The sequence below is a fragment of the Pezoporus flaviventris genome, unplaced genomic scaffold (assembly GCF_033815535.1).
Source record: "Pezoporus flaviventris isolate CSIRO_AGI_PZ_B2104156 unplaced genomic scaffold, CSIRO_AGI_Pfla_v1 ptg000002l, whole genome shotgun sequence".
NCBI classification, from domain to species: Eukaryota; Metazoa; Chordata; class Aves; order Psittaciformes; family Psittacidae; genus Pezoporus; species Pezoporus flaviventris.
Genome location: NW_026892550.1, coordinates 90,289,205 through 90,314,770, shown reverse-complemented (window position 1 = coordinate 90,314,770; position 25,566 = coordinate 90,289,205). Strand labels below are relative to the sequence as shown.

General features: G+C 38.6%; 1 protein-coding gene across 1 annotated transcript in view; it reads right to left on the bottom strand.

Annotated features, from left to right (window-relative positions):
- The window catches only part of POLR3B (RNA polymerase III subunit B), a 74,024-nt gene that overhangs the window by 47,900 nt on the left and 558 nt on the right, over positions 1 to 25,566 (bottom strand). Inside the window, exons 2-13 of the mRNA XM_061445043.1 lie at positions 24,830 to 24,862; positions 22,273 to 22,329; positions 22,116 to 22,180; positions 21,422 to 21,497; positions 19,348 to 19,448; positions 18,075 to 18,166; positions 16,782 to 16,899; positions 15,671 to 15,779; positions 7,967 to 8,089; positions 6,359 to 6,475; positions 5,741 to 5,875; positions 191 to 352 (exon numbers count right to left, since the gene is read on the bottom strand). Of these exons, the coding sequence (XP_061301027.1) occupies positions 191 to 352; positions 5,741 to 5,875; positions 6,359 to 6,475; positions 7,967 to 8,089; positions 15,671 to 15,779; positions 16,782 to 16,899; positions 18,075 to 18,166; positions 19,348 to 19,448; positions 21,422 to 21,497; positions 22,116 to 22,180; positions 22,273 to 22,329; positions 24,830 to 24,862 (1,188 nt within the window). The remainder of the gene's footprint in view (positions 1 to 190; positions 353 to 5,740; positions 5,876 to 6,358; positions 6,476 to 7,966; positions 8,090 to 15,670; positions 15,780 to 16,781; positions 16,900 to 18,074; positions 18,167 to 19,347; positions 19,449 to 21,421; positions 21,498 to 22,115; positions 22,181 to 22,272; positions 22,330 to 24,829; positions 24,863 to 25,566) is intronic.

Genomic DNA, 25,566 nt, shown 5'->3' with positions numbered 1-25,566 from the left:
ATTTTAATCTGTAAAGAATGTTAAATAGCATTGCTTTTATGGTCAAAGATGGCAGCCATCAGAACAAAATTTATACATTTCCACAGAATCATAGAACCATTTGTGGTGGAAGGGACCTCAAAAATCATCTAGCTCTACAAGGTTTCTATGGTGGAAAAACTTTACATACTAGAATGAAAACAATACTTACTGTGGAGATGGCATTGACCATGCCATTGGTGATCTGGTCTTGACGCATATGCTTCACAACATCAAACTGAGCTGCACGTTGCTTGGGGATTACCTGGTCAGCAATCTTTTTCAGTTCAGAGTTGAATTTTTTGAACAAATCTTCAAATAGGAGAGAAAGAAGCTGGAAATAAAAAAAAAATGGATTAAGGCAAAAATTATACTTCTCCAGGGCTCGGAAATAGGGGGAGGGTGGGGATGACATAAATACATTTAATATTTCTACCTATATACTTCTTGTCAGTTAAAAAAATATCCTCTCTGCTTCTCAAATGATGTTTTTCTCACAAGATTTTTGCTTTGTTAAATTAAATTGCAATATCAAAGAAATTATAATAGAAAGCAAATCAAGTAGAAGAATGGCCTAAGCCTACACAGTCATCTTTTTCTGGTTTGTTTTAATTCTTCCTTCACAATATCTTAGCCTACCCATCAATATGCTATCAATTCAGTATTTTTCCTAAACTATCACATTCTAATCCATCTGATCTACTTGTCACAAGCTTTTAAAGATTTAATATCCTAAATGTACAACCCTGAACTATGCACAAGATTTGAAGACAAGACCAGCTTCTATTCTAATACTGGATGGAATAATTGCAGTAAAGAAATAAGTGAAAAGTCACTTTGAGATTTTCTATCATTAAAACTGAAAAAAGGCAACTTAAAGTGCCCATTCCTAGGAACTACTTAAAATGGATAAGACAGACACCCAAGCAACAGTTAATGGGCCCTTAGGGCAAGCAACTCAGCAGCAGAGTCTGGAAGCAGTGCACAGTTTGCAAGAGCAGACCGAAGCACAAGAAGTGCACAGTTACCATTCTTTCTGGAAAAGCAGAACTAAAAGAGGCATTTGTAGGGGCCCAGAAGCAATCTCTGCTCTTGACATCTGGCAAGATGTATCTCAGGTTATGGAGGCAGCTTCCTCACTCAGATACACTTTTACTCTGCTACTTTCTGCCCATCACTATCTATGCAAAACCAGTTACAGCCACAGAGTCCACCTGATTCAACATCCTTTTCTAGAAGTGCTACTATCACTGCTATGTGAGTAAAGTCTGCAGTTTAAGCAAAGAAGGTATGTAACACAGCAGAACTGAACTAAAAACAAAACCAAAAAAACAAACAGCAATACAACCTTTTAAAAGTGCTGCAATTTAACCCAATTATTTCCTGTAGATGTATACTAATCAATTCTAGTCCTTAAAATAAATAAAAGGAAAAGGCTACCAAAGTTTGTGATCTTTTTTTTTTGCTCTCCAATATGCCTTGCTTCTGCAGTTTGTTCAACCTCCTTGCAGACACTAACAGCTTCCCAAAACACTTAAATCTGCATTACATGATACATTTTAAGTGTTCACGATGATTAGCTTTGCAAGCAAGGAATGTGAATTCTAAAGCATGGCTCTCCCATCCTGGGACTCTATTTTACAGCAGCTCCTAAGTGTCAGAAGAACTACAAATGCAGCAGCTACCAATGCCAGAAACAATAGTTTCCAGTATACAAAGCATTGTAGGGCTGAACAAACTAGGTATTCAGCCACCACAAGCTAAGACATTCTAGAGTCAGTTGCACTGTTTAACTTTGTATGTGCAGAATTAAACTGAATTTTAACTGTCTCCAACAGACATAACCCAAACTTTTCCTCACCTTCTGGAAATAAGAAAGCAAACCACTCATTTCTTTGTGACTGTGATGGGTCTCTAGCTTTCATTTGCTCGCCTCTGTCTACATGCCTCAGATAGGCTGACCAAAGCACTCTGCAAATGACACTGTAAAGCAGCTAACTAACTAAATTATAAGCTACTCTTCTCACTGGCATCACAAATGCATTTAAGAATAAAAATATAACAAAATCTGAGAACTCAAGGCAGATATGTGATTTGCAAGAAATGCTCCCAATGGCATTCATGGAGAGCAAGACTCAATTATCTTCAACAGTCTACCCTACAAGATATAAGGAACACGTAAGACATAAGGAGGTGATCCTACCCCTCTACTCTGCTCTCATGAGACCTCACCTGGAGTATTGTGTGCAGTTCTGGTGTCCTCAACATAAAAAGGACATGGAACTGTTGGAACAAGTCCAGAGGAGGGCCATGAGGATGATCAGGGGACTGGAACACCTCCCGTATGAAGACAGACTGAGAAAGTTGCGATGTTCAGCCTGGAGAAGAGAAGGCTGCGTGGAGACCCCATAGCAACCTTCCAGTATCTGCACAGTTTTAAGATGTCTTGTCAAATAACAACTAGACTCTTTTGAACTCAATCATGGCATACATTTGATCTCAACAGGTTTGAGCAGAATTTAAACATTTAACAAAACATTCAATAGAACGTCCAAAAAATTCACTTTAGAAAATTTCTCATATGTGATTTCTTGATCATAAAATTGCAAAAAATCCCCAAATTCCACATGCCACAGCGATTATAAAGCCACACCATCCTTCCTCTTCTCTGAACTAATACAGTAAGTTACACCCCAAGTACATAAACTTGCTACTATCTGCCAGTCTGAAAGGCGTCAGTTTGCTAATTTCACTCCCAGACTTGCGGTCTGTAAGAGCTCTGACTACCTGGCAAAGCTGAATCTCACAACAACTGCATTATTTAGGTCAAGAGCAAGAGATTAAAGAAAAAGGATGGAATGCCAGTGATAATATTCAATGGATTTCGTAGTTAGTCCAGGGCGTTTCAGCTTGCTTCAGACAGGAGCACTAAAGAGCAAATTATATTTCAGAAAAAAAAATACTGACAGCTCATCAATTGATTTTCATTGAAAATGCTAAGAAAAATTAATAAAGAAGTTAAGCTGCTGAAATACAGTTTCACCAATTAGCTTAATGTCAGAGAATTCTAATTAGGCGCCTTGAGATTGCTATTTAGCGTTTAAGCCTTTAGAGTGCCAAATTCTCCTTTTCACACAAACTGGTTGCAAAATTAAAGACATTAGGCAGCCTTAATTATATTATCAGAACAGCTGGGATTAGGCAATCTCTGAAGTCAAGGCGGTATTCTTTTGTCACAGGGTAGAAATCCCTTGCTTTCCAGGGTGCCGGATTTTGGTGCTGTTCCATATCTCACCCATACAAAGCAAGCTGCATTAGAAACAAAAAAAAAAAAAAAAGAGGACAAAGAACAGAGTAATGCTTAGCAAATAATGAACACATTAAGGGAAGAGAAAAGGTAGGTGAAAAGATTAAGCCTGAATTCGGTAGGTTTTGCTAACACCTCAGCTGGCACCTGGCCTACCGAGCCTCTAGTGGCAGAAAGACTATGAAAAAGCTCCATAAACTAGCTTGGCTAGCGGATACAACTCTGTTATCTAAAGCTAAAGCACATTTCATACTCTCTTGTCCCATGGGGTGTGAAATTAGCAGCTATTGTTTTCACACATTTTTATAAACACAATGCCTTTTATGTCTTCACATTGTTTAGACCGCTATGTTTTTCTCCTCACATGGGAATCTTTTTTCTGTCTTTATTAAAATTTTAAATCAACAGGATTTTTATTCCAGGAACATGCTGGCATTAAAAAAACCCTTCAAAACAGAACACACACACCCCCCCCCACACCCCCTCCCCCCCAAAAAATACCCTGCACCAACCATTTTATCCATGCAACCTTAGCTAAACACAAACATTTAGAAACCAGCAAAAAATCTCTACATTTTATAGTCTGTAATCCAATCAAATTAATATTACACTGATAATGTGGCAGAGAGGAATTAGAGTGTTCAGTTTGAAATGAGCTTTTAAAATATCACAGGGGAGCCAGAACTACTCTTAATCAAGTGTTACAACACACCACACCACGCACACACCCCAGCACAGTTCTCCTTGATGCAGAAAAAAAATGCACTGGCTTTGTTATTATGATCCTCTACATTTGAAATCTCTTCCCAGTTAATTTAAAAGGACTTTGGTTCTTAACAACTGAGGCCTTTTTCATACAGCTTGCAGAAAACCTTTTACCTGCTCTGCCTTCTGCCTCTAAAAATATTGGGAAAAAACAAATTACTCCTTCAATCCAGTTAAATAAGAACAATACGATGTCAAAGCAACAACTAATTTTATTGATTACAGTCATACATTACACCAGAATCCAAATAAATCTGTTACAGCTTAAAATATTTGCTCCATTAGAATATTGCACTAATGTCCTCTTATCACTCCTTACCTTTACAAATATGTCCTGCTTCAGCACAAAAGTTAGATGAACAGTAAACACACTACTTTCAAGAAAGGATTTTTTTTTCCCAATAGGTTAAGAGGGGTTTTTGTTTCCCTTGCATTTGTGCTTAGAGTGTGTTCAAGAGCATCATCTTAGTTCCTTTAGAGAACTAGGAAGCAAACCATGTGTTTTTACTCTGAAATGTGTTTTTACTCTGAAATGACTGCGCACTCTGTGTGTGTGTTCACATGTGTGCAAGGAGGACAGGGCAGGGTGGGGAGGTGAATAGAAGCATGAGACAATATGCAATCACACATCTTAAAAAGTAAAAGAAGATGAGAAATTCCACTGGATACAAACAAAAATGAATGCATATTATTACTTGTGCTACAACAGAAATCCCAATGCAAACCATGGGGAGAGCAGAGATGCAGTTTCTCCAACCTGGTGCATTATGTATACCTGTCCGAGGTTCTGATGCATGATCAATAACCAGAGATTATACTGACTACCAAAACTCCAACTTAAGTTAAATCAGAGCACAGTAAATTAGTCCAATCCTAAACTAAGTTAGTTAATCAAATAATCACACATAGAAAGGAAAAATCCATGCCATGGTAAAGAAGCAGTTCCTTCACCTGACAGGAAAATTCCCACTGCATTATGAGAACATAATTTGGCCAACAGCTAACTGCCACCCTCTCTGGAAAAGAACATTGCCAGTCAAACACCTCAAACCATTCTCTCCTTCACAGACCTTTCTCACTTCTACCTTCAGTGTCAAAATTCTGCAAGCAGAGAAGTCCACACAATCCACTTTCATTTAGCTGCTTAAGCCAACTTTAAACCATTCTGCTCTAGAGACCAGAAAAGCAGATGACAACAAATAAGCAATCTTATGGGCTTCTGCAAATTACAGGAGGCTTGAGTGGTTGTTCTGTGAGCTGCTACACAAGCTGGGTTCCCCATAGTGGGAGAGCCTAGAGCTGACACACAGCCACCTACTTGGCTCCAGTTTATTCTATTACCCAGTTGCTTAGTTGCAGGGACGCTGGATCTCACTGCTGCCTTTTTGGCACTAACATTGTTAGGATGAATACCATATTTACACTGCTCTGTCCATTCATATGGTATAAAGACGCAATACAGAAATGAGGACATAATTTCTTAATCAGAGAAGCATATCTATGAGTCAACACAGAAAAAAAAACAACAAAAATAAAATGAGAGGAAAACCACTTCAGTCAAGAAGACAGGGATGCTCCGTATTTTGCATCTTTTAAAAGCAGACAGTAAGAAAAGCTTAAGTAAAAACTCACTCTTAAGTAAAAACTCACCTGCCCTGCCAACTCCAAACGTTTATTTCCATAGTAGTCTCTGTCATCTACTTTATTTTCTCCTTGAGCCAAAATTACTCTGCGCACCATCACTGCTGTGTATATGCACTTGGCACGAAAATTGAATTCCTTGACCTGTAAACAAAACAAAACTGAAAACATACTGTTGTTTCAGGATCAGTTCCTTACTTCTTACTCAAACATATCCATTTAAATCAGTGAGTAATCTGACTGAGGAGTTACAAAAGGGATTTGTGCACACTACATTCTTAAAAAAAACTAAAAGTAATAAACAATAATGGCATGGAAACAGATAGTAAATGAAAACATATCTGAATAAAAGTACAGATCATGAGAATAAGACCTGAACTAACAGCTGATATGCCTGACTATGCAGACAAAAATGCATTGTATGATACATAGTTCAACGGTACAGCATTTCATAAACATAAAAATTACTTTTGACTCAATCCTAATCTTTCCCCTTATTTTGAGGATGATTTACTTTATCTCAGATACTAAGCATTCAAAGACATCTTCCCCTGCCAACAAAGCTCACACCATAAAAACCCATGCAAATTTACATCAGTTTTAAAAAAACAACCCAACATTACATACAAGAACATGGGTCAGAATAGTTGATGCCAGCAGCTCTCGTGCTTCTTCCATCTTTGTTTTCTTTGGGCCTCCCCACATCCTTTGCCTTCGTACTTTATTTCCAATGTACTTCAGTGCCTGTCAATGGTGGGAATTAATGAGTCAATGTTAGAATTGTAACCTATGCAAATACGCACATGCATGGAGATTTGTATGTATTCATCAGTCCGTACAACCCCTTTCTACAGACGATGCAAACTCCAAACAAAGAGCAAAATATGAAACATCTGAGTGAGGCTAATAAAAAAAAAAAATCTTGAAAATTAACACAGTAAACACATAACATGTTGTTTACCAAATAGAATGGGAAGCAGTGGAAGAGCAATACTAAAATACTAAAAGAAAGGAGATTGCAGAGATAGGAAAAAGGATTATAGAAATTTCAGAGATGTCTAGTTTATTCAGTTTGACTTTCCACCTTTTGTGTACTTGCTAAGATTTATTCAGATATTAAACTGTGAGGTGGCACTCACTGTTTAATAGGAACAAACACTGCTGTTTGGTACCTACATCTGCCTCAAAAAGTACAACGATTAAGGATTCTTATTCTCTTGTCAGTTGTCCAAGAAATTGAATCAATCTCCAGAATTCAGGATCAGATGAGGGAAAGAAACTACCCAGGTCCACACAGGAAGTTACTGACCGGACATGAAGCCATGCCCCTTACGTCAAAGAACTACCCTCTCCACTAAATAACAGGGTATCCTTTCCATCTGTTACCTTCTTCCGCAAATAGCTCACTTTCATTTAATTTGACATTTCATGCACATATCAACTTCTGTATTTCTGTTTTTAATATTTTCCTGGATGCTTCACACTTCCCTATGTTCCTCCAGCATCATCATTTTACTCTTACGACTTTGAATTAGGAGGCTTTGACGCTACCTCTATCCCTGAAAAGCCCCAGAAGACGCAAACTAGAAGGATGTTCACTTTACAACACTCAACATCACACATGGGAAGATCTGATAAAGTTTACAATGAAATAGCAGAAATAAGACTAATCTTCTAGCAGATTAGTATGTACATGATGCAAATGCTGCCAGAAAAATGGCCTGTGTTCAGGCTAATTATAAAAGTACACATGACCTGAAGAGAATTCTTGCAAATCTTTAGTAGGATGGAAGGTGGCTATTATAGTGGACTTTATACAAGAAATTAGAATTGGAGAAGAACATCTACTCTCAATGAAATGGTCATATCCCAACAGTGGGGCTTCTGTGAAATGGGGCATGCAATTACACCTTAAAAACCAGGAATTGTCCTCAACAAAACCCCATAATCTTACGGACATCAACTTCTTGTCCCATACATTATAAAACATAACCCTGGTTTTCTGAAGTCGAACCATTTCTTGACTTTGGGTTTTTTTTCTCAGTTGGGAAATGAAAGAAAAGCTTCACTTTTGACAAGTCCCATCCCCTTTAAAACTCTCAGCTTAAAATACACAACCCCCCCCCCCAAAGAAACCTCAAAACACAAAGTGTATGTCAATTGCTGACACAGCAAAGTGGTCAATACCCACTGTCTTCAGATTTTTATGGTCTTTGGCCATGTGAAAGGACACACCTGCATCTGGGTAAAAATCTGAGCTTTTTGGCATTCTTCCAGACTAGGAGCAAATGCAGCCATCACGTGTTCTTCTGTGCCAATCATCTGTACAATCTCTTGGTCACTCTCAACACCCATGGCCTAGGAAAAGAAGAAAAGACAGAAATAGCACAGGCTTTATGTTAACTCACTGACATTTGCTTATGCTAATTTGGTATTGTTTGTCTGCATTACTACTAAGCAAGAGCTACTTCTTCTCTAAGAAACTGTGCCATCTGGCACTGGCAGCACATATTCTAGCTACGGAAGAACTCTAGCTAAATGGAACTCTTGATAAGCAGCAGAAACACACACATACTTTTTGGAGAGCTTTTTTTCCTTCACTGACAGAAGTTAAATCCTATCTATTTTTCCGAAGAAAAATAAATAAATACCAGGTAATAACAACCTTATACATGCAACAATGAAAACCAAGCAAAAATCTATAATAAATAAAGGAAGTTGAAATTTATTAGAAGATTACACACGGTCTCTTACCACAAGCAATTTTGTCAACTCAGTTGACTAAGCCGCATGTCCTATTTGGGAAACACAATTTACCTCCTTTGCAGCTCCTTACATTTAGAGGATGACTTCACTACACAATTCCTCTTGAAAGCCATCCTATTATTTCACTGATCCTTGGACATCTTGTTAGACTTTATACTGCGGAAAAAGCTTAATAAACTAAGAAAGCGCTTAACAGGTTTAGAAAAATCTCTCTATCAGTAAGTGTTTCAAGGTGGCAGCCAACAGTGAAGGCCTTGTGGATTCCAGATGGTGCTAAAGCTTCCCCCCTTCACACATTTGCCTGGAGCTCTGCCATATCAAGAAACGGAATTATCTCACTAAACCTCTTCTGGCTGAGTGGGAATACGTTCCTCAGAACTTTGTGAGGAAGTTACGTTTACATTCGTAGTACTCCTCAAACTGCCTGCCACAAAGACCATTGTAAATCATGGCCTATGTAGACCTTCATACTCTGGTTCTCATTAAAAACTGGCATTGCCTCAAAAAGTCACATTTTCCTCAAAAATGCCCAAATACCTTCCCTTCTTATTGCTTTCATTGGGTGCCATTTTGCTTAGCACCTAGCCAGCTCTATCCCCTTACAAAACCCTTGCTCTAATTGTGAAGTATCCAGCTATTTGTTTTCTTTTTTTCTTTCATTTCTGCTTTCTTTTTCAATGAAGAAGTGGTTGGTTGAAGTTCCTTTAACTTCAAACTCTGCCTGTTCACCATGTGGCTTATTAGAAATTAAAAGCAGTGCAAAAGTAGCACACCTCCAGTGTAAGAACATTCTCATTTTAGTGCAAAGCACAGATCACAATTCCACCATCTCAGACAGACCTGAGTGCCAAATAAAGATACAGTTACTTCACCAGATGAAAGTTTAATTGTGGTTTGCTCCCACTGAGTAGTAACCCCTCTGATCTCAAGGCTCTTTTCAGTGCCAGAATTTTCCCAAGTGATCTTACTGTAGTTCAGATCTCTATTTTTCAACATTTTTATTCTTCCTCACCCTTTTAAATAAGGTCACACGGTAGTTAACAAAATCCCTCATGACCTGAGAGCCAGAAACTCTACAGAAATATGAAAGCTTCACAATAGTCATTTTCCATGTGTTTAGGACTTGCTGATCAGCAAACCAGTTTAGGAACCACAACTGGATTCATACAATTATTGCACTTAGCCTGCAGAAGAACAAAATTTAATTAAGGGAATCTTTGTGCCATACCAGGCACATATACCAAGAGTAAATAAAACTTATAAATACCACCCTATTTCTGCCCATCCAGTTGATTTTTGGATGGCAACCAGATCATAAGAGTAACTTAACAAGTGAACAAAGCAAGTGTGTGTGACAGGAAGTCAATCTGCAGTTTTACTTTGCTATTCCACCCATTAAAAAACCTGAAAGCCACAATAAATTAAAAAGGGTTGATTATTTCTTCTAACTTGATAAATCCTCTGACCAGAAATCTGACAACAAGATGAGAATAGGACATATCATTATGCACATGTAGATTTTCTAGTTGAACTCTGCAGCAGCAAACTCACTTGAGAATTCTGAATCTGTGTGTGGGAAAGGCTGGGACTGCCACTAAACAATATATGTTGTATCGTTAAATAAGTGCAAATTGGGGGAATTTAATTTATGAGCAATGACTAAAAGCTGAAAAAGATATGCTGACACAATAGCTTAAAAGTAAATCCATTTTCTCTCCTCGGTACTTTCAACAATTATGAGCAGAGCTGCACACACAAATCCACCTACATGCAATACTACAGGGCAAGCTACAGGCCCACCATGGTATCCTTGACACTTTTTTTTTAGTAAATTTGGCCCTGAAGCTGCAATTCTAAAAAAAAAAAATAAAACACAAACAAAAAACCCACAACCAAAACAACCCAAAAAACCAACCCAAACCAAAACAAAAAAGGACTTTGAAATTAGTCTGTAACATCACAAAAGGATAGGAAGAAATTATTTCTGGGTTGTTGCTTGAGTTACAGAAACACTAAGTACATGCAAAGTAGGAATGGGTCCTATGCTTACAGTGCTCATGATCCTACGACAAAGTCAAGAGAAAAGGAATTAACATAAAAGCAAAGCAGGAGACAAGACGTCTTGTTTATTTTTCATTGGAAGGCAATGTCACAAAGGGATGATTTTACGGGGGGAGGGGAAGGAGACATTGCAAAGGGATAACATCAGCAGTGAAAGGATGAGGAGAGAGACAGTAACAGGCTTTTGAAGAACATGGCTGGAAGACTAGTAGTCGATGGACAGAAGGCAGACAAATCAAAGCAAACATTCAGATCACCCTTGAGTTCAAGCAGGGAAAAGTAGTCCAAATGGGGTCAGCTGCTTCCTAGGACTCGGGAGGTTCCTGCTGCCCAAAACGTGTGCGAGTGCACACACATGTGCATATTAGAGAGCACATGAGAGAATGTGAGCCTGGCTCTTCCTCCCCCAGTTCGTGTCTTAATGATGATATCTGGGCGTTTCCATGGCACTTCCCTAGAATGTAGTTCTGCAGGCCATCAGGCTAAATTACAGAATGGAGACAGGCAGATGACTGGATTAAAAAGATGTCAGGGAAGTTCAAGGTTGACATCACAGACAGAATTGGTTTGGAGCTTTCATAATTCAAAAGTTACAAGCTATGAAACTGCAACCATGGGAACCCGTAATTCTGTGGATCATGTAAGACCACCATTCAGTTCTTCCTCTAGAGCTGCATTTTAACAGCTCCAAGACAAACACAGGTTTCATTTGTAAAAATGAAACTTGACCCCCTGTTCAAATCTTTTGCCGCAGGTCCTAGTGCAGTTCTTTATAGCTCCCACATAAACTAAAGATACTTCACCTAGCAATTCAGGTCGTAAAATTCAACTTTTAAGTCCCCCTAGGTTACTTATACTTTCTTCTTTCCACAGCCAGTTTTGGTGCAGCATGCAACCTCCATTTACTTCACCTCTCAGGACACAAACAAGCCTACCGAATCAAGATTACAAACCCAAAAGAAGAAATACCCCTTACCTTAAAACAGCTCTAACTCCCTGCAATGTAGGGAGCTCCCTGCATAAGAAGCAGCATTACCTCACCTTTAACCCTGATGTTTTTCAGGATAGAAACACCTTAAGTACTACACAAATACTCCACATCTCCTCTAATGCTCACTGCTACCTAAAACTGTTCAAGCCCCCCAGGTAAAGCGTGTGCAGCTCATAGCCTGACATATTAAAAACCCACAATGCACAGTTCACACAGTCCTATGACCTGTGCACAACTGACACACAGCTAAAGTAAAGGTCTCCTGGGATTGCAAGTCAACTCAGAACACCCTGAATACCATTCTGGTTGCACGTCTATATTAACTAATGAAGCAGTGCTACACCATGAATAGGAAACAAATTAGTTGCATCTACTTCCCATTACAAGGCAGCTAACAGCCCTTTAGAAATCTCAACAAATACATACTTTGGGGACAAAACTGTTCAATTTATATCACTATTTCAAACCAACTCTTCAGTTACACATACAGGGGCTGCACAAATACTTCTGTCACTTTCAAGAAGAAAGCTAGCACAGCAACAAAGCACTAACTCCCCCACACCTGAGGAGCAGACACTTCTATTCTGTCCTAGAATGCCATTTGCAGCCTATCAAATTTCAGTTAGCTGTGTTAGTGTGGTAAACTTCACAAAACCACAACTTCACTTGTTCTCAGCGCAATGAGCTGTTAAATCTACAAATACGTCTATCGCAAAGATCCTTACAGGTCTGAATGGCAGAAAAGCAAAGCAGCAGAACAAAGTCATTCAAGCTTCCCGTTTAGAAAAGAGAAGGGCAAGGCAGATGCATCCTTTAGAGTGATCCCACACAGTCCTGTCCCCCTCCACACCTATCCAGACTAAAAGACTTCTAGACCCACACTATTCCACCCCTCCCAACAGCTCACGTGCCTGTATTTCCTTCCTCACCAGGAAAGAAAATGTAGGATGGGAGCACTGTATGCCCAGGTCCTGCCCCTGCAGCTGTGTCAATGACTCACGCCTGAAGCACAACAGTGTTCTTAGATCTAGTCTAGGGAGCTCTTTATGAATTTTAGGCCTCCGCTCTGTCAGCAGGTAGTGTTTGTAATGCTTTCTACTTCATAGCCCTTGCTTTTGACAAAGATGTCTAAGGTCTATTAGTACACTTCCACTTTACAGTTGCAGTAGCTTTAAATCCACCTTAGATCATACATCTCCAATACTTGCTTTCTTTTCCACAAAGTTACAATGATTTTCCAGACCAGATCTACATCCTAAATCATTTGGAGGGACACTGGGCCATTTAAAGCTAGTGGGACTAGAAAGACAATCTAAAATTGCTTAATCTTCTCCCACTGAGTAAGAGATAACCCATGACAAAACTGTCCCCTCTAGGTGACCAATTACTAGCCATTTTCTTAGTCAAAACACTGAGGTGTGTGGAACTTGGTTGCAGCCTGAATGCTGCTCTGGGAGGAAATTTTTGTCACTGCTTTCTCCCTTTATTTTTTAATAAGAGATTATAAAAGCACTTGTTAAAGGATGCAAAGGCAACCAAAACGTCAGTCCTTATACTGCTTGTACAGCTTAACTTTGACCCTTGCAGATGTGTATCATCACATAACAAGAATCACAGCACTTACTAGTAATGAGGAAGTCCCATGCTTCATGCCCAAGGCTTAGTGTAAGTAGGAGGGAACTATTCTCGTTGCTTTTCCAACAAATCTATGCATAAAACTACTATGTGAGAGAGCTGAGGCTATACAGTGATCCCTAAGATAGGGATTTTCTAGTTTCATAGCTGTAGCATTTGTTAACCTTGCTTTTAGTAGTTAAATACAACAAAGTAATACTGCATTACAGCAATGCCCAAGAAAGATCAGAGGCTGGTGCCTGCCTAAGAATCCATTGAAAAGACTATCTGTGATTTTTAGTTTCCAGCTGGACACTCATCAAAAGTGGACAGAAGACCCCTAAAGTTCCCATGTCATTAAAGACAAAGTAAGAACTCACGAGTACAGTTAAGTGCTGGTCAAGAACAGAACACTGAGAATAGGTGAAGTGGGTGCAGCTAATTTGCTATTGGATTAAATGAGTAGAAATCTTTGAAAGGCACAACAGCAAGGAGCTTCTAACAACTGTAACCCCTTATTCAATAAATAAATGAAAAATAATGCAACATGGTATAGAATATAAAATATAGACAGGGAATAATTATAGGAAGCATTGTCAGAAGGTGATCAAATAGTACAACGCTGCTTAAAAAAACCCCAACAACCACCTCCCCAGACTTAATAACCCTGAGCAGTTACTCTTGCGTGAGCAGGTATTTATCTATACCAGCAGGGGGTGACAAAATGTAATAAAAGTCTGTAAGCGAAGGTGGAATCCAGCTGTTTGGTACTCCAGCAAAGGGAGCAACATTAACACTTTCCTGGAAATGAAAAGTTGTGAACTTAATCCTGACGCTTTTATGTGCATTTCTGTCCACAGATTCTTCTCAACCTCCTTTAACACTGGTCACCAAAACTAGATGATCTCCTTCAAGCGATCATCTTGAAGTGACCAGCTTAAACAGAGATAACAGATTTGTTTCTCAAGTCTAAATCCAATTCTTAAACTATTTTTTAGTACACACCCCAAAGCACTTCCTACAAGAAAACCGATTCTTACAATTTTCAATCAGCTAAAGAGCTGTGGTAATACAGAAAAGTGTACTTGCCAAGGCCAACAAATCAGCCCTGCTGGCAGAAACTATTTGGATGCTGTGAGTAAGTGCTGCCCTCTCCTGGCAATTTAATTCCTCGAGTGACTATCACCTTCCAAACTTAAAGTGCTGTAAACAACTAAAATGAAAAGGAAGCTGTAGGATTTACTTCTATTGGTTGCTAGATCCAGTCAGAATCATTTTAGTGCCCTAAGCCATCTTCCATGTGAATAGTGCCTCCAAGACAGCCACCCATTTCCTTCTGCACACACAGCGCACCAGGCTGCAAACCCACAGGCAGCAGTGAAACCTATAGGAAAAGAAGAAGTTACTAACTCCCAGGAGGAAAGGTCCTAGCTTAAGGCCTGGCCATGCTCTGCTGTCTTCTGCAGCAGCTGGACAGTGTATGTCTACCTATCATCTTCATTGGATGTAGCCCATGTGTTTGATACCACACCCAGGTGGGCTACCTGTCTGCTTCTAATCATATTGGGCAGCTAGGCAGAAGTCACCATTATGCCTTCAGTTGTGGGCACCCTTGGGTTAATTAAAATGAGAGAGAAGCAGAGAGCAAGAGAAAGCAGTTGTAGCAGTTTCACACACAATGAGGGCCAAGACATGATCACTAGCTATGCTGGCAGGGGAAATACTCAATTCTTGCTCAGAATGAGGGGTAGATGCCTCTCACAGGCTTAAATCCCACTGGCGAGAGCTTCAAAGCTCAGATAACTAACCAGGTATTCACTGCACTGAAAATACCAGTGACTGTTCCTGAATCAAACAGGGATTCTGAAGTGTTCTGATTGAGGCAGAGCTCATTCACAGGGGAAGAAGTAAACTGCCAAGACATGCAAGCCTTGCTAGTTATCTTAACAGATTTAGGAATAAGTCTAAGAATTGCAAGACTTCCCCACAGGCCATCAGTATTGTTTACAGTTATGACTGGAAGTCATGTATAATGACCTCATGGCTACGTTAGGTCCCCAGATCTGAAACAAAGGATGATCCAGTCCACAAGTTGGAGGTGGTGGGCACCAAAACCAGAAATGAAGAGCCTTAACACAAGTTTGCAACATAACAAAAGAAATCAAAACCCTTCTGACTTCTGTAGCAACAGGAGCACAGACAGTGGTGCTGAGGGACCTTACAAAGCTGTAAGGTGGTAGCAAGCATTTGTCTTGGCACACCAATGCCCTCCTTGCACAAAAATGCAGTGCTTTTTCTCCTTCTGCTGTACAATAAAGATTTCTTCCAGGGAAAAAAAGCCTGCATTCCCTAAGCCCTGCCAAGTCCTTCTGTATGTATTAACTCTGAGAGCTGCTGCCAATCTTCATTCTTCAGCTACAGCACAGTTTGGGTTGTTTTTTGTTTTTTTCTTTTTCTTTTCTTTCCAACCAACAGTTGCATTACCTTAAATATAACAGCTGTATTACCTTAAATATGATAGCAATGGGAATATCTTCTGACAGAGTGTTGTGCTTCAGGTAAAATCTTCCTTGTTTCACAACCAGATTTGTTCTGCTCTTCTTCTCATGAGTGGAACTGAAGTTAAGAAAACAACCAACATATGTTCAACAAAGCTTGTACTGACACTCCTAGAATCTCCTCTATAAGACTTATCAAGCTTGACCAATGTTGCAGCTGAATTAATCCCACTATCTCCTCCTTTAAAAATTACATTAGAACAGCCAGGCATCACCCTGTAACTCCAAGCCAACAGGGTACTATCACCTGTGATGGGGAAGGTCAATATTTGACTTAAGTAAGTAGAAGCCTGTACTTCTCCAAACCATCTCCGCATGATTATCGACTTGGATATAACAGCAAGCTCACACTGTGCACAAGTACTGCAGCAATAACAGTAATGAGATATAACAGTACCTTGTATTGTACATTTAACCTCATCTAGGTTTACAATGGAACAGTAAAGTAGCTAGGCTAGGAGATACGTGAGAGAGTCTTCTGGAGAAATAAAAACAGCCCTCATACTGAACAGTGAAAATAACCATCTTATACCAGCATGCAGCTCAAAGAAGAAAAAGCAAACAAAATACAGAGAAAACTTAGTCAAGGAGTAAAGGCCAAATTTAGACATCTTGATGTTTTTGTTCAGTACAAAAATACTTGATTTTTGTTTCCTTCTCAATTGCCTTTAAAAGCTTTTACACCAATTAGATGGTTAGACAAAAGGTTACTATCCACTTTCCACTGCACTAACTTCATGCTACTTGCTGCAAAATGAGACCAAACACCATCAATTAGGAAGTGCACTTTGCTATGTTAAAAATTAGAACTTACTTTTTCTAGTCTGGGACAAATCCTCAAGTGCATGAGCAACTCCCACTGATTTCTGTGGGAATACTGTACTAACTGATTTTGAGATTAATGTTTTAGTAGACAAAATGGCACTAGCAAGAGAGGGGCACTGAACGTCTATAGCTTTTTCCTGTTAAACTATACTAGGAAGAAAACTACACAGTTACTTAAAATAAAACAATAAACTTTGTCTTTATCTCCGTACGTAATTGCAGGCTTTTACCATACCTGGTAACAGAAGCGCCAACTGTGCCTTTTCTATCTGCTTCCACAATTATTCTATTTTTGGATAACTGCTCTTGAATAAGAATGACTTTCTCTACACCTTTAACAATGAAATAGCCACCTATTCAATGGAAAAGAAAGATTTTGCATGTCAGTACCCTTGCGCCTTACTTGCCTCCTTCATTATGCCTTTGAATATAAATTATTAAAGTATACAGGGAGTACACAAACAACAAAACAGGAGAGTAAATTCTCCCTTAAAAGAGTAAAGTCCCACCTGTGTGTCAAACCTATAACTAAAACAATGTCCCACTAGACTAAACAGAACTTTTGTTAGGTTCACACACAGTATTTGAGATCTAAGACTTCATGTGGGAAGTACCTAGAAAGAAAGAACCCACAGGCAGACCAAAAACTGTAAAGCTGTAAAAAACCCCAAACCTGTAAGATAACCATACTTATTAAAAGATGGTGTAGAATTGTTAGTTCTACAAATCAGGTAAAAATGTTGCATGTGAGAAGAATATATCAAAAAAGAACCGTCCATTCCAGATGCCTGGTATCAAATAAAGAAAGTGTTCCATAATTACTGACTCACTCTCTCCAACAGTCCAGGGATAAATTTCTATTACTTTTAAAAATTTATTTTAAGCCCTTGTTTTATCTCGGACAATACAAAGAATCTGCACATAAGCCACATTAGATTTATCTCTTACATTGTAGTTATTAATGCTCCTTCAGTCCATCACAACATGTCACAGTATCTTGCCACCACAAGCAAGCACAGCACATGTCCAGTGCATGCTGCAAAGGCAGCAGATAAAAACCAAAGAAATTGGTTGTTATAACCCTTCATTTCCTCTCTACATTCCAAATATTATCATGTAACACATAATTCTTGTTTTACAAAAGACAGCAAATGAGAGTTCCTACTCTGGAGTACACCATTATATGCAGCTCTCCCTTGATCCTCTTCATTTTCCTGAACAAATTCCATCTCTCTTCCCATATAACACATCACTTTACAATACTATGCACACTTGTTAACTTTTTCAGCATTTTGATATATTGTTTTTGTGGTTGAAAACTGTCTGCAAATACAAAGATTCCATGCTGTCAACCATTTCTTACTATTTTCAACAGCCTGCCCATTTCTTTCAGTTATGGGCATACAGTTGAGAAGTTCCCATGGTGACTTCACAGTGGCAGGAAATATTGCGATGGGGTAGCTCTATGCTGAAAAAGATTCAAAATTAAAAGCACAGATGGCAAAAAAGAACAGGAGTGCAAAAGTACCTGGATCTAAAGGACATTCATTAAGTTTGGCAAATTCTGCTGGAGTTTTCCCCGTAAGAACACAATTGGAGCTACGCAGCATTATAGGCATTCTGCAAGAAAACCAGATACACTTTTACTTCAGATTCAGAGAGAATAATATGAAGAGTCAAATTCTGAACAAAAACCTGGCTGAATAAACTCTTTAAAGACTGTCTTTTGTCTAGAAACTGGTAATGTATTTTGTTGAAAATTACCATTTACTTGAACTTTTCTCTTTGTCTTTAGCACACACCATGAAGCAATTCAAAGGACTCAAATTCAGATGGTCTTTTCAAGACTTTTCTTAAGAAATTACTTAGAACAAGAAACTGTTACTACACCTATAGAAGCTTGGCTTTGTAAAAGCGTTGTTGTGCATCATGTTGTATCGACAGAATTAAAGTATATTTTTTTAATATGAAAACTGAAAATTTCACTACAAGTGTAGCTCCTTAAGTATGCATCTTTTCTCTCCTACCCCTACTCCACCTTTAGCAAGATGCACAGTCACACAGTAAATAGTCTCTGTAAGGCACTGAACTTTAAAGCCAGCAGGGATGGTCTTTAAGAAATATGGTCTACAAAAGACAGACATCTTTACTGCCTTTAAAATGGAATTCTGCTTTCACTAAATGCTAGAACTGTCAGGGATTCTGCATTTTTGGTATGGTTAAGAAGGACATCTAATTTCTTAAAGAAAAAATAATAACCACAAGTCATTTGACAGAGTTTAGAAAAACAAGATCAGTAAAAAGTCCTTAATGTTTCTCCATTAAAGCTCAACCTTGACTCTAAACCAAACGAAATTTAAAGGTGATTTTAACCTCGTGCAGAAGAACTAATGCTTGCCTTACTGGTTTTACCATTCACCTTCTACAGATATATCTCTGCATATTATGTATGAAAGAATAAGTAATTTGGCTACAAAGCAAACATGATTATTTTAATTTTGCAGCTCCAGTGCTCTTTCATATATTTCCCTCTTTGGTTTTATATTAGTATAAACATAGACAACATCTGTCCTTATATCCACCCTTCTTTGGAAGGAAAGGGATTTCGAGAAGCTTTTGCAAAACAGGCTCTTACAACAGAACCTGACAATCACATCTTGTACAGCTGCTCATGAAAATTTGGTCACTATTTCTTTTAACAAGGAAGCAAGGTTAGCCTACATTTACTTTGCAGTAAAACCTCTTCCAAACACAGAACCAAATGAAAACTAGTACCAGATGCTTGACATACAGTACCTTACCTGCCAATGGGCAATGCATTACGTATGATCCTCTGGCTTCCTCGTGTATATTCAATGTCCACTGTAATCGGGGCAGAGTAAGTCATGTCTCGCAGGCGGCACTAAAAGGAGAACAGTCATATGGTTAGATGTCGCCTTACAAGCTGAAGAGGTCCTCTTAAATCATTCCATGTTTGCTCTGTCTCCTATAAATCCTCAAAGATATCAAGCAAAGCAAAGCTTGACCAAGCTTTTCATGGTACCTGGGCTATTGTGAGGGTGGTGAGCCACTGGCACAAGTTGCCCAAAGAAGTGGCAAATGCTCCATCCCTGGCAGTGTTCAAGGGCAGGTTTGACAGAGACTTGGGCAACATGGTTTATGGTGAGGCGTTCCCACCCATGGCACAGGGATTAGAACTAGATGATCTTAAGGTCCTTTCCAACCCTAACCATTCTATGATTTTATGAGTCCCTGTTTAAAACAAAACAACAAAAAAACCCCAAATACTGTCATGTTTCAAAAGCAGCCAGTGGATCTGTCTTCAAAGGACAGCACTGCAGAGTGCAACTTCTTAACAGTTTAATTAAACAAACAGGCCTAATCCTCAGAGCTGACACAAAGACCATACTGTGTCACAGGCTCTGAGAGCAGCACTCAGCTCAGGGACATTTCTGCATGAAGACTCACAGCAGCTGTAGAGCTGTGCTGTCATATGAAGAAAAACACATGAGAGTAAGGCAGAGAGTGTGCTAGCTTATTAACAGAATGAGCAAATCTCACTGTATAGTACCATTTCTAAAGATGTCTTACAGAAGGTTCGCTACAGTACCACTTCCTGTAAAGACTCCCAGAATTAGTTTGCAAATTCCTCAAATAGCAAGAGAAGCAAGATATACATATTTACAACATAACCTAGCTCAAGGCTCAATCATTTCTAATCTGCTCTCCCCAGCCTCACTCTTTGACTGCTTGCTAGCCTTTAAGGTATGGCTTCTCTTCATATAGACAAGGTTTATAGCATTTGCTGAATACAATTTTTTCCAAAGGGCAGAATGTATTTCATGGTAAGAGTCTACATGAAAAAAAAAACAAAACTAAACAATCAAACTTCATGAATCAAGTGTACATAGCAAGATAAAAAGTGTCTGATACATGAACTGATTTATCAGGTTGACAACAAGCTGTAGGCAAAGTTCCAAGCTCAACTCCTGTTCTGAGGCTAAAAAGAAGCTGTCAGTACCTCTGTTGCAGTGGCATTTATCTCGAAGCATAGCAACAGGAGTACTTTATTCCTGAGCAATCTTTGACGAGAACTGAGTGACTTCAGATACGTGGAAGCAATCCTAAAAAGTCTAAACCTTATCTTAGTTTACAGCTTTCTTGTATGTACAGAAGCTACCTTATACCGTTCCAAAAGCAACAGACACTCTGATGTCAGTTCACAGCAGAATCTGCTCTCCAACATGCATCTTCATTCCAGAAGTACACAATCCATTTGTTAATCTACATGCTTACAGCAGTGCAAAGAAGTTAAATATACTACCCATAAAGCTAATGTTCATCTGCAGTTTCTTGTAATTTTATCAACTTCCACCTGGGTTTTCTCAAAGTTTTCTTGTTTGCTCTCTGACTCAGAGTTAAGAACTATAAGAAAAAAATCAGATGTATGCTCCCAAAGAAGACTGAGAAGGAAAGGGAGACTGAAGTGACCTATGGTATAGACAGTAGCAAGGCTAATATTTAAAAAAAGCTAATAAAAACATCAAAGAACACCACATTGTGGTGTGATGACTTCAGCTGTAATAAGGAGAGCCACAAGACTAAGCAGGAGAAGTACTTATCACCACTTTCATGGAAACTCACTCAAATACAGTTACCATGAAACACCAAATACAGCTATGAACATGCCACAAAAAAAAGAACTAAAAAATAAAAGAATGCATTACGCAATGTTTAAATCTCTGAAACTTCCTTCTACTGTGATGATGGCATGCATTGTATCACCTCAGGTAGCATGCACATACTCAAAGTTATCTGCAGCTAGTACCCAAGACATTCCCAAGATCAAACAAACACAGATGCAAACATCAATACCTCATGAGGCGATACAGGTCGTGTTACATTGAAGCTTTCTTCCACATCCGGAGTACCAACATAGATGTTGAGGTACCTGTAATACAAACAGTTCCAAAATGAGCAACAAGGCAAATATTTTTAAGGAAATTCAGGAAGCAGAATTCTACATATACTGAAAAATGTTTTTGATAGGTTTCAGTAATACGAAATATTACTGAAAATAATATTCATATTCAGTAATATTCATATTCAGTAATATTCAAAATCATATTCAGTAATATGAAATATTACTGAAAAATGCTTTGATAAATGTAGGTTGGTTACTAATGAGTTTCCCAAAGTAACTCATTATATTTGAGCTATGTTCTGGTTAGTTAAAATGAAGATTTAAATTGCACATGCAATAAACCCCAAGTTACCTTTGCAAATAGACAAAAAGAAACTCCCACCTGTCACACAAGATTACTAAATTACAGAAAAAATTATGACATAAAGTATTGATAACAGCTGACTATTTAGTCTGCTTCACATGATTATTCTTTAAATATTCCTATATTTCAATAGAAAAGAAGAGAAGCTTCAAAGAATAGGTAAGCCATGGAAAATATTCTCTTGATTTATAAGCACACAGGTGCCTATAAGCATAGCCAATGACAAACCCGTAAGACAGCACCGGATGGTACTACCGATACAGAAAACATTTCATGCTTACTTCAAGTACCACATTGGGTCAGCATCACTTGTAACTTTTTCATTTGCTTTCATAATTTTCTTTATCTGGAGGGGAAAAAAAACACAAAACAACAAAAGATAATCATGTGCCATTTCTGAGGACTAAGAGCCACTCTCTTCCCACTCAGAAAACATACCTCCACATTGATGAAATAGTTGAATGAGTCTATGTGCTGCTTCACAAGTCCTTTCACCTAAAAAATACACGCATGCAGCAAATGGAATTAGTGCCAGTAACTTAAATTATACAAGGCAGAAATTTTGAGACAAGAATTTATAAGTACTTTTGGATCTGTGCTAAATTCTTTCAGTTAAAAAATTCTGAGAAGTGCCTGGACAACCAGTCTGGTTCTACACTAGCATCGCCATGAGCTGTCATTGCCTTTTGAGTCAGAAAAATAAATCCGTAGCTGTACCAAATAAACACCCAATAGACTTTGAAATTCACATACACAAACAAGAGCCAATACAAGGGAAAATCTTTTGTCAGATTGCTGTTATTCTGAAATAATTCTAAGCATTTAGCTTAAAATTAGCCATGTGTGCTGCTTGAGAAAAAAGCTGCCTGCACCCTAACAAGAGCAGTTAACATAAAGAATGAGAGGGATGGCAAGTGAGATGGGGCAGATGGAACAGAAGTGGGGTGTGAAAGAGGTCAATAAGCAAGGAAACAGTCACAGGAGGGCAGGACACTGCTAAGAAATCTGAGTTTGATTTGTAGGCAGGAAGTGAGGACATGCGCAGGGGTAACATCACACAATAAACATAACCCAGTTCTCCCAGGTAATGGGTTGATACGATACATTTCAAGGATTTAAGTTTAAGGTATTTAGAGTAATCAAAAGAAGGGGTATTATACTAAATAAAATTATCTGGGATTCAAGAAATGAAGAAAGATTTTGGCTTGAAGGAATACTAAGAGAAGCATTAATTTTGTTAACAGATTGGCATTTGCAGAAATAAAAGGTGTAATGATCCTCACTGCAGTGCAAAATCCAGCCTTGAAAAGGAAAGACTGCTAGCTGATATTGACATGTGCTTACATGCTTACAGAGGGCTTTAAGCTTTGAAACATCCCATGACAAATAACATGCTGTAAGACTTAAAACTTCATATATAGAGACACATTTACATTGTTTGTGTGGTAGGCAACAGTTCTTTCTAAAATTATTAGTAGGAAATAAGCTTAGAATGACAAATCAGGCTTCTCATTGAAACCTCCATGGGTTAAGACAAAGGAGAAATGACTCCAGAGCAGAACTCTTCAGATATGATTTTCCCTAATTTACAACAACACTGCACATCATATGATATAGGCAAGAAAAATATTATGGATTTATTATAGATTTATTAGATTTATTATTATGGATTTACTATGGAAAATATTATGGATTTATTAGAAATCAGGCTGGTAGCTCTATTTTTCAATGAGGTGATCTCAACAGCTTTATTGAAGAAAACTCCACTTTAGAAACTGTAATGCACAATATCAGCTTTGTATAACTGTATCACTGCTGGCGTAAATAAATCAACATGCAACAGACAGGCCAGACCACCATCAGCAGCCTGGTAGCAAAGGGCTCACTGGCTGGAAATAATGTGGGATGGATACACTTGGCATAAAGCACACAGCAAATTGCACCTCACAATCAGCAGCAACCCTCCCTTTTTCACAGTCTCAAGAATTCAGACAATATCAGTAGCTCAAGCTTGTGATGGAAGTCCATGTGGTTGCTAGGAGAGACACAGAAACAGGATTCATTAGGGCCCTGAAGCATCTTCAGAGCCCTGAGCCAAAGTGAAAACATACACAATCAGTAACTGGCTTTTGAGCTTTGTTTTCCTGCCAGGATCAAACACTCACGGGTACAACAAAAAGAGAAGGGCAGAGAAGGAAAGAAAGAAGAAACTGGGAAGGAAAGGAATTAACATAGTGAGGTTGAAAAGAAGCTTGCTGAAGTGGGAAACATTTCTCAAGACTGACGATGGGTGCAGAGGTGGTTGCAATTCCCTGAAGGTACTATGAACATCATAGACTTTACCTATCACCTTTATGATACAATTTTCATTACTGCCTTTCTCCTCCCTCACTTCCAACTGTTAGTCCTGCTATTACATCCAATGGCATTTTATATAGAACTGTGCCTTAAACTAATACCAGATTAAATGAGTAGCACTGAAATAAAGACACTAGCAATCTGAGTTCTGTCAGGCTGTGACTTCACAAGGGAAGATATACATATATTCAAGCCTTTGCAGAACCCAGAACTGTAGTTATATGATTCCTATGACAAACACAACTACAAACTTAACACCCAGTCTTTTATAAAGACCATGACAGGATCTCTGAGTGCCAGCAAACCAGCAAAATGATCTGGAAACATTACATATATACAATGTTCATTGAAAACAGGGGGGGTGGAACTAGATGATCTTAAGGTCCTTTCCAACCCTAACTATTCTATGATTCTATGATCAAAAAGAATACCCCCACAAATTAATCTGTAAATTAATCAAGAAACCTATCTACGTAATGACTTTATCTGTAATTGTATTGGAATTAAGAAAAAAATAACAGCAAAATCCACACAGGTGAGGACAGGTATCCTGGGAAACAACAAAAGCTAGGAGAGGAATGTAAAGTTAGAAAAGAGACAAAATATTCATGCCATGAAATGCATGCACCGCACTAACCTTCAGAAATGCTGGAAGAAGTCTCCATTTTTCCTGAAAACAAAAAACTGTTTGAAATATCTTTCCAAAGAGTGAACAAGCATCTAAGAGGCTTAAGCTTGAGTTTGGTTTATTACTATTGTTGTTGTTACAATTTTAAACACTAATGTTATTTAAAAACAGATCCATTTATAAAAACAGACTGTAAAACCAACCTAGATGAGTAAAAACAAAAGAGAGAGATGACTCAGATCATCTTAATAAGCTATATGTACTATGGAGTATTTACTCAGGACGCAACGGGGCATTCTCTTTTCTAAAAGCAACTGATGTGGGAACATATATTTCTTAGAAAATTCCTTACTAACACACCCTCATTTAAGAACAAATGCCATGGGGTTTTGGTCGTTAACACTGTAAATTATATTCCTAGCAAGGGAAGACTTGCTACAACTTTTCCTTGACAAACACATGCAAGAATCTCAGTCCCAGGAACGGCACTTGCAGACATGAGTCTCTGTAAAACCTAACAGTACCTTGACTCCTACAGCGATTTAGCAAAACTATCAAAGTTTGACGCAACACAAAGTTTGATATCAAACAAAGTGCAGTCCAAGTATACCAAGGTTCCTACAAACTTTCCTCCATTTCTATTCTTTGATGACCACTGGGAACATCTTCTTGCCTCAGCCCCACCTTCACCCCCCATGGCATGGGGAGCCCACCCCTCACTTGAGATGAGGGATGCGGGTTGAGGG